Source organism: Elaeis guineensis, chromosome 4, assembly GCF_000442705.2.
Source record: "Elaeis guineensis isolate ETL-2024a chromosome 4, EG11, whole genome shotgun sequence".
Classification (NCBI taxonomy): domain Eukaryota; kingdom Viridiplantae; phylum Streptophyta; class Magnoliopsida; order Arecales; family Arecaceae; genus Elaeis; species Elaeis guineensis.
In genome coordinates this window covers 30,517,286-30,532,601 of record NC_025996.2, presented here as the reverse complement: position 1 = coordinate 30,532,601, position 15,316 = coordinate 30,517,286, and the positions used below count along the sequence as shown (strand labels likewise).

Below are 15,316 nucleotides of genomic sequence, written 5' to 3'. Positions count from 1 at the left end.
TTAGTGCTATTTTTCGGAGTAATTTTTCCGCCAACTGAACATAGTAAAATTAATTTTTTTCATAATTATTTTTTAAATAAATAATTTTTAAAATTATTAAATTATCTCATAATATAACATACTCCGATCAAATGGATCCTAAAAAAAACTCGAGTTTACAAAAGCGGAAGCTTTGTGTTGAAGAAATGGGCTAAACCTACTGGCGCGTGTCAGCACTTCTGGATTTCAATAATAGAAGGATTTGTATGTGTTGATTTCTTTTTTTTCTTTTTTTGGTAAAGCATCTATTCATTGCCAACTAAAAAGAGTATCATTTACCAGACCACCAGCAAGCTAAATACATCAACACAACACACAACAAAAGAAGCTGATGGTAAAATTTACAAAATGAAAACTGGAGTTTTAGAATGAAATACACAATACAGTACCAAGCAAAAGGTGACACGGACAGCAAAAGTTGAATGTAGGAACACTGACAGCATACCAAATAATGAAAGCAACTACTTTCACAGGTGTAGTTGGCGCTTCGGTTGTGAATGTTTAAAGCACTGCATTCCTGAATCAGATTAAGTTCTTGTATCAGACATTGGCTCGGAACTTGACACATAACAGTTGAAGCAGTATAAAATTGATAATAGCACAGCTGCAAATGAATTTGAGAGTTTAAGAAATCTTGCAGGCCTCTGTTGGTAAGATGTAGTCGATGCTGAATATTGTCCCATAGAAATGGATAGCCTGTGTTTACCAATGACCGGTTTAGGTGAGTTACATATCCATCATAAATAACAGCAGAATAATTGATGCAACTGATTCCATGATTTTGACTAATCCAAAAATAGAAGACACCCATCCAAGATGAAGTAGACTCTTGTATTGTTGAGTGAAAGTAATAATAACCTTGCCCTTCCTCTGCCATGTTCCTGAAACTCACGTGCCACTTGAGATAATCATTTGCTATTAGCCTCTGACAGCAACAGAAAAGGTGAAAAGCAGATGTATAGTTATTGGTATCAAAAGAATCCTCCACATCATTGTAAATGTGATAATTTGATGGATAAGCTAGAAGAGGTGTTGATTTCTTTAGAGCGACAAGCTAGAAGAGGTGGTGAACATAGAAAATCATAAGCATAGAGATATGCAGATTGGTTTCAAGAAATTTTGATAAATGTATGTATTCATATCTTTTTGGAAAAAATCAATGACTGTTTATATCTTTAACATGCTTATCTTTTTGTTTGAATTGGCTAATATGCTTAGCGTAGCACTCGGGCCATATCAAAAGTTTTAACCTTGGATTGTCATGCTAGCATTCATAAGCATCTAAGAAACTTTTTTGCTATGTATTTAGAGGGTACCTCAAACATTTTCCAAGTTTTGAAGCATTCAAGATAATTTATAGCATTGGTGAAATTACATATAGTATGGAAGGGGTCAAGCCAGGCTGAGGAAGTGAAGATATAATTCTGCAAATAGGTGTTAGCTACCACATATGATGGTTGGACTATGCCTCGATTTCGTAAAAAGAGTAATTCTTTGTGCATCGCATGTGGTACAGCAAAAATGCACCATTCTATCTTATTAGGCCACATATCTATCACTTTTCAATACATATTTAATGTCTGCAGTTCTGCTTTTTTATTTAAAATTTTGAATGACGAAAATATCTCTCTTCTTTTGAAAAAAATATGATATCCTATGATCATATTATGACATTCTGCAGTCAAATTATGACTTCCTGCACAACAGAAAGTCAATTTTCTTTCAAAAGTTACAAAGAGAGAAGCAAATTTTCGTCATTGAAAGTTATAAAATTTTTAAATGATAAAAATATCCATTCCTTCCTTACGATATTATGTGGCCAAATTATGACTTGTTGTTAGTAAGATGTCATAATTTGACCACAGGATGTCATAATATAGCCACAGAATATTATAACTTTTTCAAAAATAGGATGGATATTTTTGTTATTCAAAATTTTAAACCAAAAAATTAAACTGCAGACATCAAATGCATCTTGAAAATGGTGGCTACATGGCCCAATCAAATGGAATGATGTATTTTTGCTGCACTGCGTGTGATGCACAAAGACTTTCTCTTCACAAGAGAAAGTGGATGATCTATAAGCTCATCAGCAAGCTTATTCAATAAAGTCTTTTTGTCTTTTTGGGTTGCACTGCCAAGTAAAAGTTGTAGTTTCATGGATTTTGAGCTTGTCAAACAAAAAAATATAAAATATAAAAAAAAATTAAAACGATTTTTTTTATCTATTTTATAGATAAAAATTCATAGTACGTTATATTGGATTGTTTCAAGATATTACGATATAATCAATTCTAGCTGGGGTTTGTCCTCTCAAATAGATCTTGATTTATATAAGTTGTCATCTCTTCCTTCCTTCTTGATTAGTTAACCAATTACCATACTCATTTTCAAAAGAATATAAAAAACAAAAAATAATTATAATTAAAGAAAATCCATTGTATCATTTGTGGTTCATTAAATTTGGATGGACCAACTGATTCGATCAAAAAATTGACGAACCAAAGCTTGATCGACTTGTTTTTCTTTAGAAAAATAAGATTGAACTATGTAAAAACTGCTGATCTAGCCTTTTTTTTTTTTTTGGCCAAAAACTGGTAACCAAGTCCTAGTTTTGAAGTAAAACTGTATTAAGATTAGGATATTATGGTCTCTTTCAAGTTTAATAAAAATAACAATGAAACTTTTTTTTTCCCCTTGGTGCTCTCTCTGATGCGGATGGAGACTAATGGCCTCTCCGACAACACCCCCTCCTATTTCTCCCTCTCCTTCCCTTTATCTTTTATGCTCCCTCTTCCTCTCTCTCTCCCTCAACCCATGTCTCTCTCCTTCTCTTCTCCCTCCTTCTCAGCCTTTGCTGTCATGGCTAGCCACAAAGGCTTCTCTCTTCTCATCCTCTCTCTCTCTCTCTCTCTCTCTCTCTCTCCATGTGGGCAAGCACATTTTTCTCCTGACCTCTCTTTCTTTCCTCTCCCACCACTCTTCACTCTGGTACTTGTTGCTGCTATGGTTGGCAACTCCAATTTCCATTTGGCCATCTAACTTTTTTCTCTCTCATTTAACTAGAACTATATATAGTTTGAGATGTGATAATCAGATATTTATTTAATTAATAATAACATAATATTTCTTGTAAAAATAATTAATAACTATTTAATATTTATGCTTCAATTAGAAATAATTAAGATTATAAATCCAAATTTCATGTATTTTGGAATATGGTATGCACACCTTCGTTACTTGCTAGCTTCATATATATAGTTATTATTTTGTATATTATGATATGTAAATTATATCATTTGGAGCTTGAGATATTGTATAAGTAATTTTTATTTATAAAATATAAAATTATTACTAAAATGTTTATAAAAATCTAAAGTTTCTAAATATTTTTTTTCTGATGAATTAATCAGGCAGTCAAATCACAAATAACTATAATTTTCAGGAGAGTCGCTGTATGTTTAATAATGAACAGAAGCCTTTCCTTTATTTATTAAGTAGTACAGGCTGGAGCTTATCACCAGTTAATTATTGATTACAACCAAACTCACAGACACATCCCTGAAAGGGAAAATAGAAAATGATAGGGAAACGGAAAGGGAGCGCAGAAACATCAAAGATACGGGAAGAGCTTCATGCGATCATAGGTGTATAGGATTTAAGGTTGACCGTGTCCCCCACCACTCCCATAACCAGATCCATACCCTGATCCCGAGCCTGACGCAGAGCCCGAACCGCCACCGCCACCGCCGCCGCTTCCATACCCTCTTCCCTGGGCACCTCCTCCCTCACCGTATCCAGACCCGCTTCCGTTTCCACTGCCGCCGCCGGAGCCGCCACCACCTCCACCACTTCCATAGCCTCCACCACTGGCCCCAGATCCACCTCCTTCACCATAACCCGACCCGGAACCATAGCCGGAGCCGGAGCCATTTCCGGAGCCACCACCCCCACCTTCACCGCCACCTCCACCACCACCACCAGACGTCAAGAATCGGCCTGCCTCAGAGAGGCCAATGCTTAGCAAAACTACGAAGGCAAGAGCAACTAGCTTGGTACGAGCCATCGTCGCTAATGGAGAGTTGTTAAGAACGAGTTATAGGTTAGAGCGGAAGGAAGCATGGGTATTTATAGAGTTTAATGCACGACTCTCAGGCATGCTAGTGGCCTCACTTAATTGGCACGGCAAGATCAAGGATTTTGGTGCGAAACGAGAGAATTGAGTAAGATTTTAGCCATTGGCTAGTGGCTTATCTTGATAAAATGTCACCATTTTTTTTTCTTTTTTGGTTAAAGACAAAATGTCGCAGTTTGATTCACTAGCTTTAGCTATACACCTCCCCACACCCCCGCCCCCCCCCCTTTTTTTTTTTTCCTTCTCGATTTGTTATATCATACTTATCTGTGAGAATTAGGATATAAAATATTCAAAAAAAATAAAAATAAAAGTTTCCGTAGACAAATCCTATAATATAGTCTTCGAATGGACATAAGTAGTTATCTAATCACCTATATTTTTAGTTTTTTTATAAATATGTATTGTCTCAAAAGAAATCAAGTAAAACACTAATAACCAATAATTCTGACAAGAAGGTTGAATTGAGTATCTATAAAAGATGAGTCTGAAAGCCACTTTAAAGCTATCAAAGAATCTCCTTCTAAGTAGATGTGAGAGGCCCTCGAAGTATCTAAAGGATATCACTTCAATATATTTTGCATGCAGCACACAATTTGATCATTGAAACTATAGCACGAATGATTCTAATGCCATCAGCAGCAATTAGAGTATCACTAGCACTTCTAATAAAATATACTCCACCAAAAGCAGTATTTTTTTAAATACCATCATTAAAGTTAACCTTGAGAAAGTAGAGGCAGCTCTTAAAAAAATATATATCATATCAGGAATCATAGAAACTGCATTGGAAGAACTTCGAATTTCTTCTACTATCTAAGATCTCTCTGATATCATAAGGAGAATTATAACCTACTAGCACTCCATCTCAAACCTTGGAAAATAAGGTCATTCCTAGCTAGTCTAATATCATAAGCACTATATTATATCAATGCCGCCTCATTTTTCTCTTAACTAAAAGATATGTCATTAATAGCCTGAAAAAAAATCATGGAAAGTATATGAGTCTAAGATTGGGGCTTGCCTCAATATCTAATATGCCATTTTGAATTGTAATATGACATGAAGAATAGATTCCTCAATATCTAGATATAAGTCACACTATATTGGAATGTGAAGACCGTGCTAATTAATTTAAAGTACCTCCACTGGGAAGCCAATGCCAAGCAAGTTTTTACATGAATAAAGTAACTCTAAGATGGACACCCAATCTCTATACGCCGTGGATACCATAGTTTGGTGAAGGTCTAGATAAAAAAAAACTTATATATATAAATATGACACCTTAATTGTAAGACTAGAATATAAACCGACCCCACCCCCCCAACCTATCCATACCGTCGTTGCTCGATATCAGAATATATAGAAAAAAACTTTATCGGCTAACTACTTAGCAAAATAATTAATAAACTAAGTGTTGATTCCATTTCTTTCAACGGCCACAAATAGATCCCAATTCAAATAAAGAGGCCAGCGTGCAAGAGAGGTGGATCATATATCACGTTAATAGATACTACATTACCAATACACCATTTGAAATTAAAGTATATTAATGAAGTACACGAGCAAATCCTCCTCCGTATTGGAGATGTTCTAGGAGGACAACTGGGATAGACATAATGATTCATATTTCTCCCTCATAAATGAACTCTAGAAGACACCATGGGATAATAGAAATCTTACAGTATGTTTTGCCATTACAACGTCATACCTAGCAACCAACAAATGAATCCCCAAACCTCCATCTAGATGGGCTGATATATATGGTTTCATGACATCAAATACACCCTCTTTGATGTATTAGATGAGCTCTATAAGAAATTCCTGAGAATGCCCTCTAGTTTTATGAGTATACTCTTGGAGATAACAAAATTTATCATCAAATAAATGGGAAGCGCAGATAATATTGACTTAATAAGAGTGACTCTATTCATCGTAGATAAAATCTTTTACAACCAACCCGCCAACTTGTCCAGAAACATCTGTACCAGATTACTATAATTGATGGTATTTTACCCGTGCTGGGAACCTCTAAATACTGCCAAGTTTTATTAGATTCTCTAGTGTGATGGTTGTTATGGTCAAAGTATAGGAATTCTGGACGCACTGTCTGGTGAAGGTATTAACCCTTAAGTTGCATTTGAGCATATCGAGGACTCATCCACTGAAGCAAGCTCGACCAAGGCGCCAATTCCCATCTTTTCAAGTCGGCAGGCGTTGTTTCTGGACGTTAATGTAAAAAGTTGCCACCTCCGTTCAAAAAGTTGCGAGGCTCTGTGAGTAGGTATTGGACCCCCTCGGTAAAAAAACAAAAAACGCATGCCTGCTGCGACTTGTTAGATCCATCACCAACCTCCTTGGCCCGGAAACGAGAGAGCTCCCATGTTGCTGGTCCAAAACAGGGTCCCATGGAGAAAAAGTTCTTAAGAAAAGATTGGCCCTTTCAACAACTTCTCCGTGTTTATTTCCCATAAGTCAAAAACGATTCCTTGTGCACCGTGGATTTTAGTGGAGAATTAACGGAACCAGCTGCTACAAAATTATTATTTCTACATATATAGCCTGCAACTGCAAGCAATGTCCAGTTAGCCTAGTAATGATCTCTCTTCATTAACTATTAATGAAATCTATAGCTGTGGATTTTTAACCATATTTCTATTGCAACACAATTATGTCTGAGTTTTTTATTTTTTATTTTTTTTTGGGAATACCAGCAACTGACCTATAACTATACCTGAGTTATTTATTTTCATTTTTTGAAATGAAAGTGCATGTACTGCGAATTACAAAGAAATTCTGTGTCCAAGTTAGTGTAGTTGTCTTACGTAGACGCGCATTGAAATGTGCATTCCACTTGGACTACGAGGAATCAATACAAATATGTTTGACTGGCCTGTTGCAATTATGTGATTTGCTGTCGGTTCCTCCGTCAAAAAAGATCTGCTATATGCTCAATTTTCAAACTATAATTATAATCTAGGTATTTTGTGCTAGTCTATGACTCCCAGTTTGTACCCCCAAAAAAAAAAAATCTAGGTGGGTACCAAAACGAAGAGAAAAATAAAGGATATCTACCATGGATTTTTGTAATATAGGATGGGGTTAAAACCTGGAGACCTGTTTCCATCCTAAATTGAATCCAAAACTGTGCATTATTGGGTTGAGTATGTCCCAGAATACACGTACGTAATTTTTTTGATCTAGATCTTGGTCTACTAAATATTTATCTAACCGAAACCAGCCCAATTCAATCTCCCACATATATACACATGTGTGTATAGTATAAGCATAATTTTCATGAACCCTATCTAACCTGGATCAGGACCAAATCTATACTCAATATTTTGTCCAAACGTTTGAGTTTATCAGTGAGTAGTCTTAAGGGCACGAAGGCAATTGAGGTTTGCATAAACTCTCGTTTATGCGAGAAAAAGGTACATGTTTTTGTAAAATGTGATCCCATATATACCGAATTGCAAAAGAGAACAATGAGTAAAATGGGAACCTTCTAGATTTTGTGAGATCAACACTGAGGGCTTTTTTTCGCTCCAGTAATTGCGGGAGCTGCAATGGCTTATACCTGGACTCAATGGGCTAGCGTATGCATCTTTTTTCTTTTTCTTTTTTATTTTTATTTTAATGAAGGAAAGGCTTGCCTATGCAAATTTGAGCCTGTCATTTGCAAGGTGGTACTCCATTGGAGATACAGGTTTTGGCTATTATGGAAACATTAAGAATAGCTAGTTTTTTCGGTTGATAATAACAGCGGAAAGTGGCTGTCAAATTGTGATGAGCATACTGCAAAATGCCTCAACAAGAATGCGGATTATATAGGTCATAGAAGTTTTCAAGGACTGAAGCTAGACTATGAAGTTATGTGCTTCATAGCATATATTACTTGTTGGGAGTACAAATGTGGTGGCTAATGGGGTCGGTCCATGGGGATGTAGAGGTCAACAGTTCAAATGCCGAGCAGCTTTGTTGGCCCATTTGAGCTTGGAACATTTCGAACCAGCTACGATCTAATTTTTAAGCCTGAAGGCCTAGGTCGAGCCTAAAATTTGAGTCCACCTATTAAACAGATCAAGCTCAGATTTATATTGATCTGATCTAAGACTGACTTGACCCTAATTATTTATATATATAATGCATATATATAAGCCCTTAGCCCATGCCACATCTCGAGCCCTATTTTAATTAAGGAAAGGAGGAGGTGGGACTTATGGTATCGCTAGGCTCCTCCTCCTATCTCCTCTCATCTCCTCACTAGTCTGTCCCCTCCTTGCCTCCTCTCGCCTCATCCCCCCATCAGATCTTGCATACCACCATATCATTGGATCTAGCCCCTCTCGTCAGGTCCTCTCTCTTAGTTCAAGGGTTGAGAGCTATCTCGTTTCTTCTTTTCTCCCTCAGAGACAACCTTAGCTTCCTCTCTATCTCCACCTTCTCCTCCATCTGGTCTCCTCCCTAATTCTATGCTCAAATATAATTCTAATAGCAACTCGATAATAAAATCCTAGTCCCCATGTCGCTATCGCTGTCACACGACCTACTTTGCTTTCGTACTAAGTGTGCAAACCCTATACCCCGATCGAAGATCATCAACATGATGTGCTCGAGTGTGTGCAACCATAACTCCCCCTATATCTATCCATTGTCCAACTATTGCCCTGCTTCTTTACTCATCTGCCTGTCACTCCCACAGTTCGGGCTCCACCAAATTTGTCTTCCATGACCTCATTGAATCTATCCATCACCTCGCTCACCATCTCGAGCTTCACACTTTTCTTAATGCCTCCGCCCTCCATATGGTTTGCATGTCCTAAAACCTCTTCTCCAAGCTAGTGAGCAAAAAGCAAAAGAAAAACTAAAAAGCTTGACGGCTCGGGTTGAATTCGAAGCTCAATAAGTATTAGGCTCGTGCTTGGGAACAAGACCCAAAGATATTTGATGCACTAAGCAAAGATGGTCCCAAGCTTGACTAAATGATGTGGCATCGTGGGATAAGCCTGAACCAGACCCAACCTGGCCTGCCTATTGAGTAGGTCTAGGGATGTATCATACCTGAGATGGGAAGTTTTTAGAAGCAAATCAATTCTTCTATTTTGATATAAGAGTACAATATGCAAGATGATTTATGCACAAAGTGGGCGGAGAACACAAAATTTTTTCTCTTTTTTTTCATTTTATAATTAAGGGTCCAATTACTGCACTCTACTTTAGGTTGTAATGTGGATCCAAAGGGTGCAAGGCCTAAGGATGTGCATATTATGTATCATGCATGATATATAGTTGGGGAACTGGGTTTAATGGTTGCCACATCAAAATCCTATATCCATATCTAAAGAAATATGAAAAGAATCAAAATAAAAAATTTGCTCTGTCAGTAAATGTTCAAGCATGTCTTGAGTCATCTAGCACTGGATGCTATTCAGGTCATGAAAGTGACAGTAGGACTTGGAGCTAGAGACGTAATGTTAACTAGTTCAGACTATCAAAATGCTCCGTATAATGCTAGACAACTTAACTCGCCCCAGTTTAGCTCGACTCAATCTTAACTTAAGTTGGCTGAGTCAACCTAGAGACAGACTCACAAGCTGGTAATAAATGCCCAATTGAGCGAGACCCTGCTTGGGCTATTAGGAAAGGCCTAGGGTCTCTCTATACTCATAATGGGTGCAAGACTCTCGGGGCCAGTCGGCTACATACATGTGATGGTTAGTGAGGGTGTGCAATAATACCCCAGACTCCACCCTTCTTTTCTCTTCACCCTCCCTGTTGAAATCTCACCACCACCACCTAGAACCACGGATCACCTGCTCCTCCAGCCTCCTAATTGTTGATCTCTCATCATTCCCCATCTTTTCATTGGGATCCAACTTCATCTTCGCCTCTCCTATTTTGAAAATCTAATTGTCCCCTGATTGGGATAGGTAGGATCACCGTACCAACACCTCTCCCCTCTTCTTCCCAATTCTTCCTCATCCCTATGGTCTACTTGCTGGTTGGTGTCGGGTTCTGTTGCATGAACAACAATTAAACCCATATCTATCTCAGTGCCCTATTTTGAGACAAGGCATGCTATTTTCGCCTTGTGATGGATCTGATCTATTAGTGGCCGAAATGGTGGTAGGGATTTGTTGTTCAACTAATAGCTAACTATCCCTCGTTGTCCAGTTTGACCATTCTATTCTATTCCATTTATCCTCTTTTCTTATCACCAACCTCAGCATCGCCACTCATTGGCCAGTGACCTCCCCTTCTTCCTCACTTGGGGTGAATGGGAGATCGGAGGTGGGCTCCTTGCCTTCTCCATAGCCATGCCAAAAGCCGAAAAAGGATACCAAGTACACCCTTCTTCTCCCTCTCTTCCCTAGGGATGCAAATTGATCGGATCGGACTGGGTCATGAGTGACTGCGATCTGATCTGATTCTTTGATCGGGTCTAAATATTGGACCCAAACCCATCTCAATAGAAGATCGGATTAGGTCGAATCGGGTCCATGATTAAATTTTTGATCCAATGGGTCATTTAAGTCAGATTGGATCCATGTATAATCCCGCCTCGATCTATGAAATACAAATTCGGTTCAAATTTGGGTCTCGATCAGTTCGGGTCTATGTATAACTTCTTTTTCCATTTTCATACCTCTCAGATGGATTTTTTTCTTGATCGAGAGCCGCTTCAAGAACTTGTAGGTGGTGATCATAGTGGTCGCCGACATCAACATCGACATCGATGCCCACCTCGACCCTAGCCCTCTGTAGCACACCCCCCACACCCTTTTCTCAATAACCTCTTCACCTTCTCTCCTACAGTCGTTCGACCACCATCTCTGCTGTCTATCACCTGTAATCTCATCTTGATCGTGTCCAGTGGCATCGTCACCACCACCACTGCTCCATCTGCCATCGCCGCACTCACCCCCTGCACCGCCACCATCATCCATCGTTCGGCCTCAACCCCCTATCACCCCCGCCCTCTACAGTGTTGAGATGGTGGAGCCCGCCCCAGATGAACCGTTGGAAGATGGAGTAGGACGTCCATCAGACGACATTGGATGGGGCATGGTGAGGATCGACATGCCAAAGCCCCAGTAGAGATCACGAGGCTGTCTGATTGGAGGATCTTCATGAAGGTGCCCATGCCGTTGAGGTACCTCGCGACGGTGCCACCGTCCTGGACCATGAGGCGCTGGCTGACGATGTCAATCGGGGTCCAGACCACCTAGGCGGCCACCACTGCACTGACCCTCACGGTCGCCGATAATGCCGGCTCGAGGACCCCGAACTGGAGCGTGGTTGTGCCATGCTGACATCGGAGAGAAGGATTGATCGAGAGCAGGGAAGAAGCCTATGGGTTAGGAGATAGAGAGAATAGAGATTAGAAATGGAGAGGGCATGGGCATCCTTTTATTTTAAGAGAGCATACGACAGTACGAGAGATAGACTCCGGACTTGAGATGGAAGGATGAGTTTGGGTTCAGATGAGTTCGGGTCTAGCATTGGGTCCAGATCAGGTCAGGTTGGGTCAGGTAAAATATCTCAAGATCTAAATTAACCCTAAAGTCTTCACAGATTAGGTCGGATCAGGTCAGATCCAAATTTAGAAAACGTAGATCTGATCTGAAATATTGAATGGATCCAATTTTAAAACCCGACCCGACTTCGTGGGTCTTTTAAAACGGATCGGATTGGGTCTAAGCGAGTCGGGCTGGATCAGGTCACAAATCAACCCGACCCATTTGTAGCCTTACTCTTCCTACTCTATTTTCTCTCCCTAATATTCTTCATTTTTCTCTCTCTACCATTCTATTTTTTACTCATTAATCAGATCTTCTCTAGCAGATCAAAGGGAGACCATAGGTGCACCTGACATGGGAAATGGATCCCATACCAAAGGTAATTGTGAACCTTACTTCGATTATAGGGTAAATGGTATCCTAGGGGCTTGTTTCTACTTAGAAGTGTGCACCGAGATCTTGGCCATTGGTTGATAGTCCCGAGATCCCAACCTTTGATTTAAGAGACTTCTAAATTAGTATGGAACCTCGGATGGGCCCTACAGACTTGGAGATCCCTTATGTGTAGCCAATTCTAAAGTGAAAATTTTGGTTACGTTAGATTTCTAGGAAACTTAATCATTGATATATGCTTGTCTAGGTCATGCATTTTGAAAGAACTTTTGTGCCTTATGAACAATTTTAAGTATTTCTACACTCTAGGAGTTCAAAGATGCATCCAAATTTTATGTATGAAAAATTATGTTGGTATCTGATACTTAGCTCAGCATCTATATATGTATATATTTGATCCTATGACTTGATCAATACCTTTATAATTTTGACATTTATATTTTGAGATTTAGTTTTTTGCAAATAAATGTTAACATATGTGTGTGTGTGTGTGTGTGTAAGTTCAATTATGCATATGCATATATATATATATAGACACACACACACACTAAAATTTGGATGAGGTATAAAAGAGATTATGTATGCTAGTTAGGCACAATATGATTTCAAAATACGATGAAACATTTCTTTCCCAAAATTGATTGATTGACCTATCATATTTGCGATTACTTGAACATGATCATGGGCATAAGTATTTTAAATTGCACACTAAGAATACTTGAAAGAGCCATCAAACCTTGTTTGAAATGTATTCACATTTGAAGAAATTAGTTTTGATATATGACTAAGAATATTTGGTTTGGCATGGATGTAATGACTGATGATCACTAGTATGATCATGAATATTCGGATTCAGAATCTAGTTTCTTTTGGGCCTCCAAAGTGGTGATCACTGGTACATGTTGTACGTAGTTAGAAATAAGTTTTCTTTTGGATCTAGTTGTTAGTCAGGGCGATCACTGGTATATACTATTGATGGTATATCTTTTAGTATGATTTTAGAGTTAATTGCCTTTCAAGCTTGGCCAATTGCGATAAATTGTTGGCAAATATGAATTAACGGTATGCTATATTTTTTGAGGGCTAATCCTTTTTGGATTTTGCGGTGGGACATTCATATAATGGTAGTTGCAAGAACTAAAAGAGGATAAAAACTTGTTAATATAGATTTTGTAGGATCTGCTTATGCTAAGGTTGCGGAAGTTTTAGCTATCTCGATTTTGTCAAATTTACTGAGTGAGGAATAGAGAATAAATTCGAAAATAGGTGTGTTTTAGGCATCCAAAAATCACAAATTTACTTCCTTGTAGCTTATTTCATTCTCTCAAAATTAAATTATATCCATCTCATTTGAAATGGTAATAATGGATCCATTCCAGCTCATTGCTGAAAATAGATCTCTCCACCGAATCTTGTTTTTGTAATTCTCTTTTAAGCAAACCTCTCCTTATATATATCAATGATTTATAAAATACATGGTCGATTGATTTGTAATTTTGGGATCTTGTTGTTAATATCGTCAACTAAAAGAAAATAATGAACATCGATTTGATTGATGGCTGCCAAACGCGGAAATTTGACCCTCTCCAGCACTGTTTTGGACTTGCTTTGGCTGCCACCAAACACCGAGACCCCAGTCAGCGGCTTTTACTGATGGACGCCGTTGCTCTGTCCCACAACATGCATGCGGCCTGGCAATGGAGTTGCCCACTTAAAAAACTTTGGTTACTATTTTCAACAATGCAGGCACGTCGGTCCGGAAACGAGGCCTGCCGACTAGAAAACCGTAGAATACCAGCACCTGGGTTTAGAAAAAGCTTGGAGAAAAATCGCGATCTAATCACCTACCACGGCAGAAGCTAGAGAAGGATAACGCTGGTCAATTACCACACTCTACTCGTTTCCCATAAGGATCCAATCTATCGCCACGTAAGGCTTGCATGCCTAAGATATTCGTTCGTGCATGCAACTCTATAAATACCCATGCCGTCCTCCCCTCTAACCCACAACTCATTATTACTTCTCGATCTCATATTAACAACCATGGCTAAGACTAAGCTTGTTGCTCTTTCCTTCATAGTTTTGCTGAGTATCGGCCTCTCCGAGGCAGGTCGAGCATTGATGTCTTCAGGTGGAGGTGGTGGTGGAGGAGGTGGCGGTGGAGGTGGTGGCTCTGGAAATGGCTCCGGTTCCGGCTCTGGTTACGGTGAAGGAGGTGGATCCGGGGCTCACGGTGGTGGGTACGGAAGAGGTGGAGGCGGAGGTGGTGGAGGCGGTGAAGGGGGAGGTAGTGGGTCTGGTTATGGGTCGGGGAGCGGCTATGGCTCAGGCTCCGGGCATGGGGTCGGTGGTGCCCATGGTGGAGGGTATGGAAGTGGCGGAGGAGGCGGAGGTGGTGAAGGCGGAGGTAGCGGCTCTGGCCATGGGTCAGGAAGTGGGTACGGGTCTGGCTCTGGATATGGCGCCGGTGGAGCGCATACTGGAGGCTATGGAAGTGGTGGAGGTGGTGGAGGCGGCGGTGGCTCCGGCGGAGGGAATGGAAGTGGAAGTGGATCGGGCTTTGGATCTGGCAGTGGCTCAGGGTACGGCCAGGGAGGTGGTGCCCATGGAGGTGGTTACGGAAGCGGCGGCGGCGGCGGCGGCGGCTCGGGCTCTGGGTCTGGCTTTGGTTCAGGCTATGGGTCTGGATATGGGAGTGGAGGTGGTGGATACCCATAGAAAACTGCTAGACCTGTCTGCTTGAGGTTTAAGCTCCTCCACGTTGTACTCCACGTACGCGTGCTGTTTCGCTCACTCTTTCCCTCCTCCTTTCTGTTTTTTTTTTTTTTTTGCTCGTGCGCATTTTGTAATAAATAATGGGAGGGCTTCTGGCTCTAAATAAATGTTAAATTTCCTTGTTCTCAGCAATGGAAGAAAAATTAGTTAATAATAAGTAACTAAAGCTCTATTATTTTTCTTCTTTTTTTTCATTCAATATGTGCTTCATTGTAGAGAAGTAAATGCTAGAAGATCCATTTCTCTTGGAGGTGGGCATACATATGGTCGTCTGGTTTGTTGGAAGTGGATTGAAGTGCAGTTTATTACAAATATTGGATCCAATTTTGGACTGCATCAATCTAAAATCATTTTAAGTACGCCTTTTGTTGATAATATATTTTTTTTTATTGCTTCTCCATCGATTGTATCCCTATGCTTTCAATTCCAAAAACATAAAGTCGAAGTGAAA

At 39.6% G+C, this 15,316-nt stretch overlaps 2 protein-coding genes and 1 pseudogene across 2 annotated transcripts; 1 reads left to right on the top strand and 2 right to left on the bottom strand.

The window, feature by feature from the left end:
• Positions 1–3,503: 3,503 nt before the first annotated feature.
• LOC105043019 (uncharacterized) lies at positions 3,504–4,120 on the bottom strand. The gene has a single exon (XM_010920412.4). It carries the CDS (start codon positions 4,103–4,105, stop codon positions 3,698–3,700), a length of 408 nt encoding a protein of 135 aa, XP_010918714.1. The 5' UTR covers positions 4,106–4,120; the 3' UTR covers positions 3,504–3,697.
• Positions 4,121–10,413: 6,293 nt separating this feature from the next.
• On the bottom strand, positions 10,414–12,164 carry LOC105043090 (uncharacterized; annotated as a pseudogene).
• A 1,940-nt stretch (positions 12,165–14,104) lies between these two features.
• On the top strand, positions 14,105–15,049 carry LOC140856920 (uncharacterized). The gene has a single exon (XM_073255134.1). It carries the CDS (start codon positions 14,134–14,136, stop codon positions 14,806–14,808), a length of 675 nt encoding a protein of 224 aa, XP_073111235.1. The 5' UTR covers positions 14,105–14,133; the 3' UTR covers positions 14,809–15,049.
• Positions 15,050–15,316: the final 267 nt, after the last annotated feature.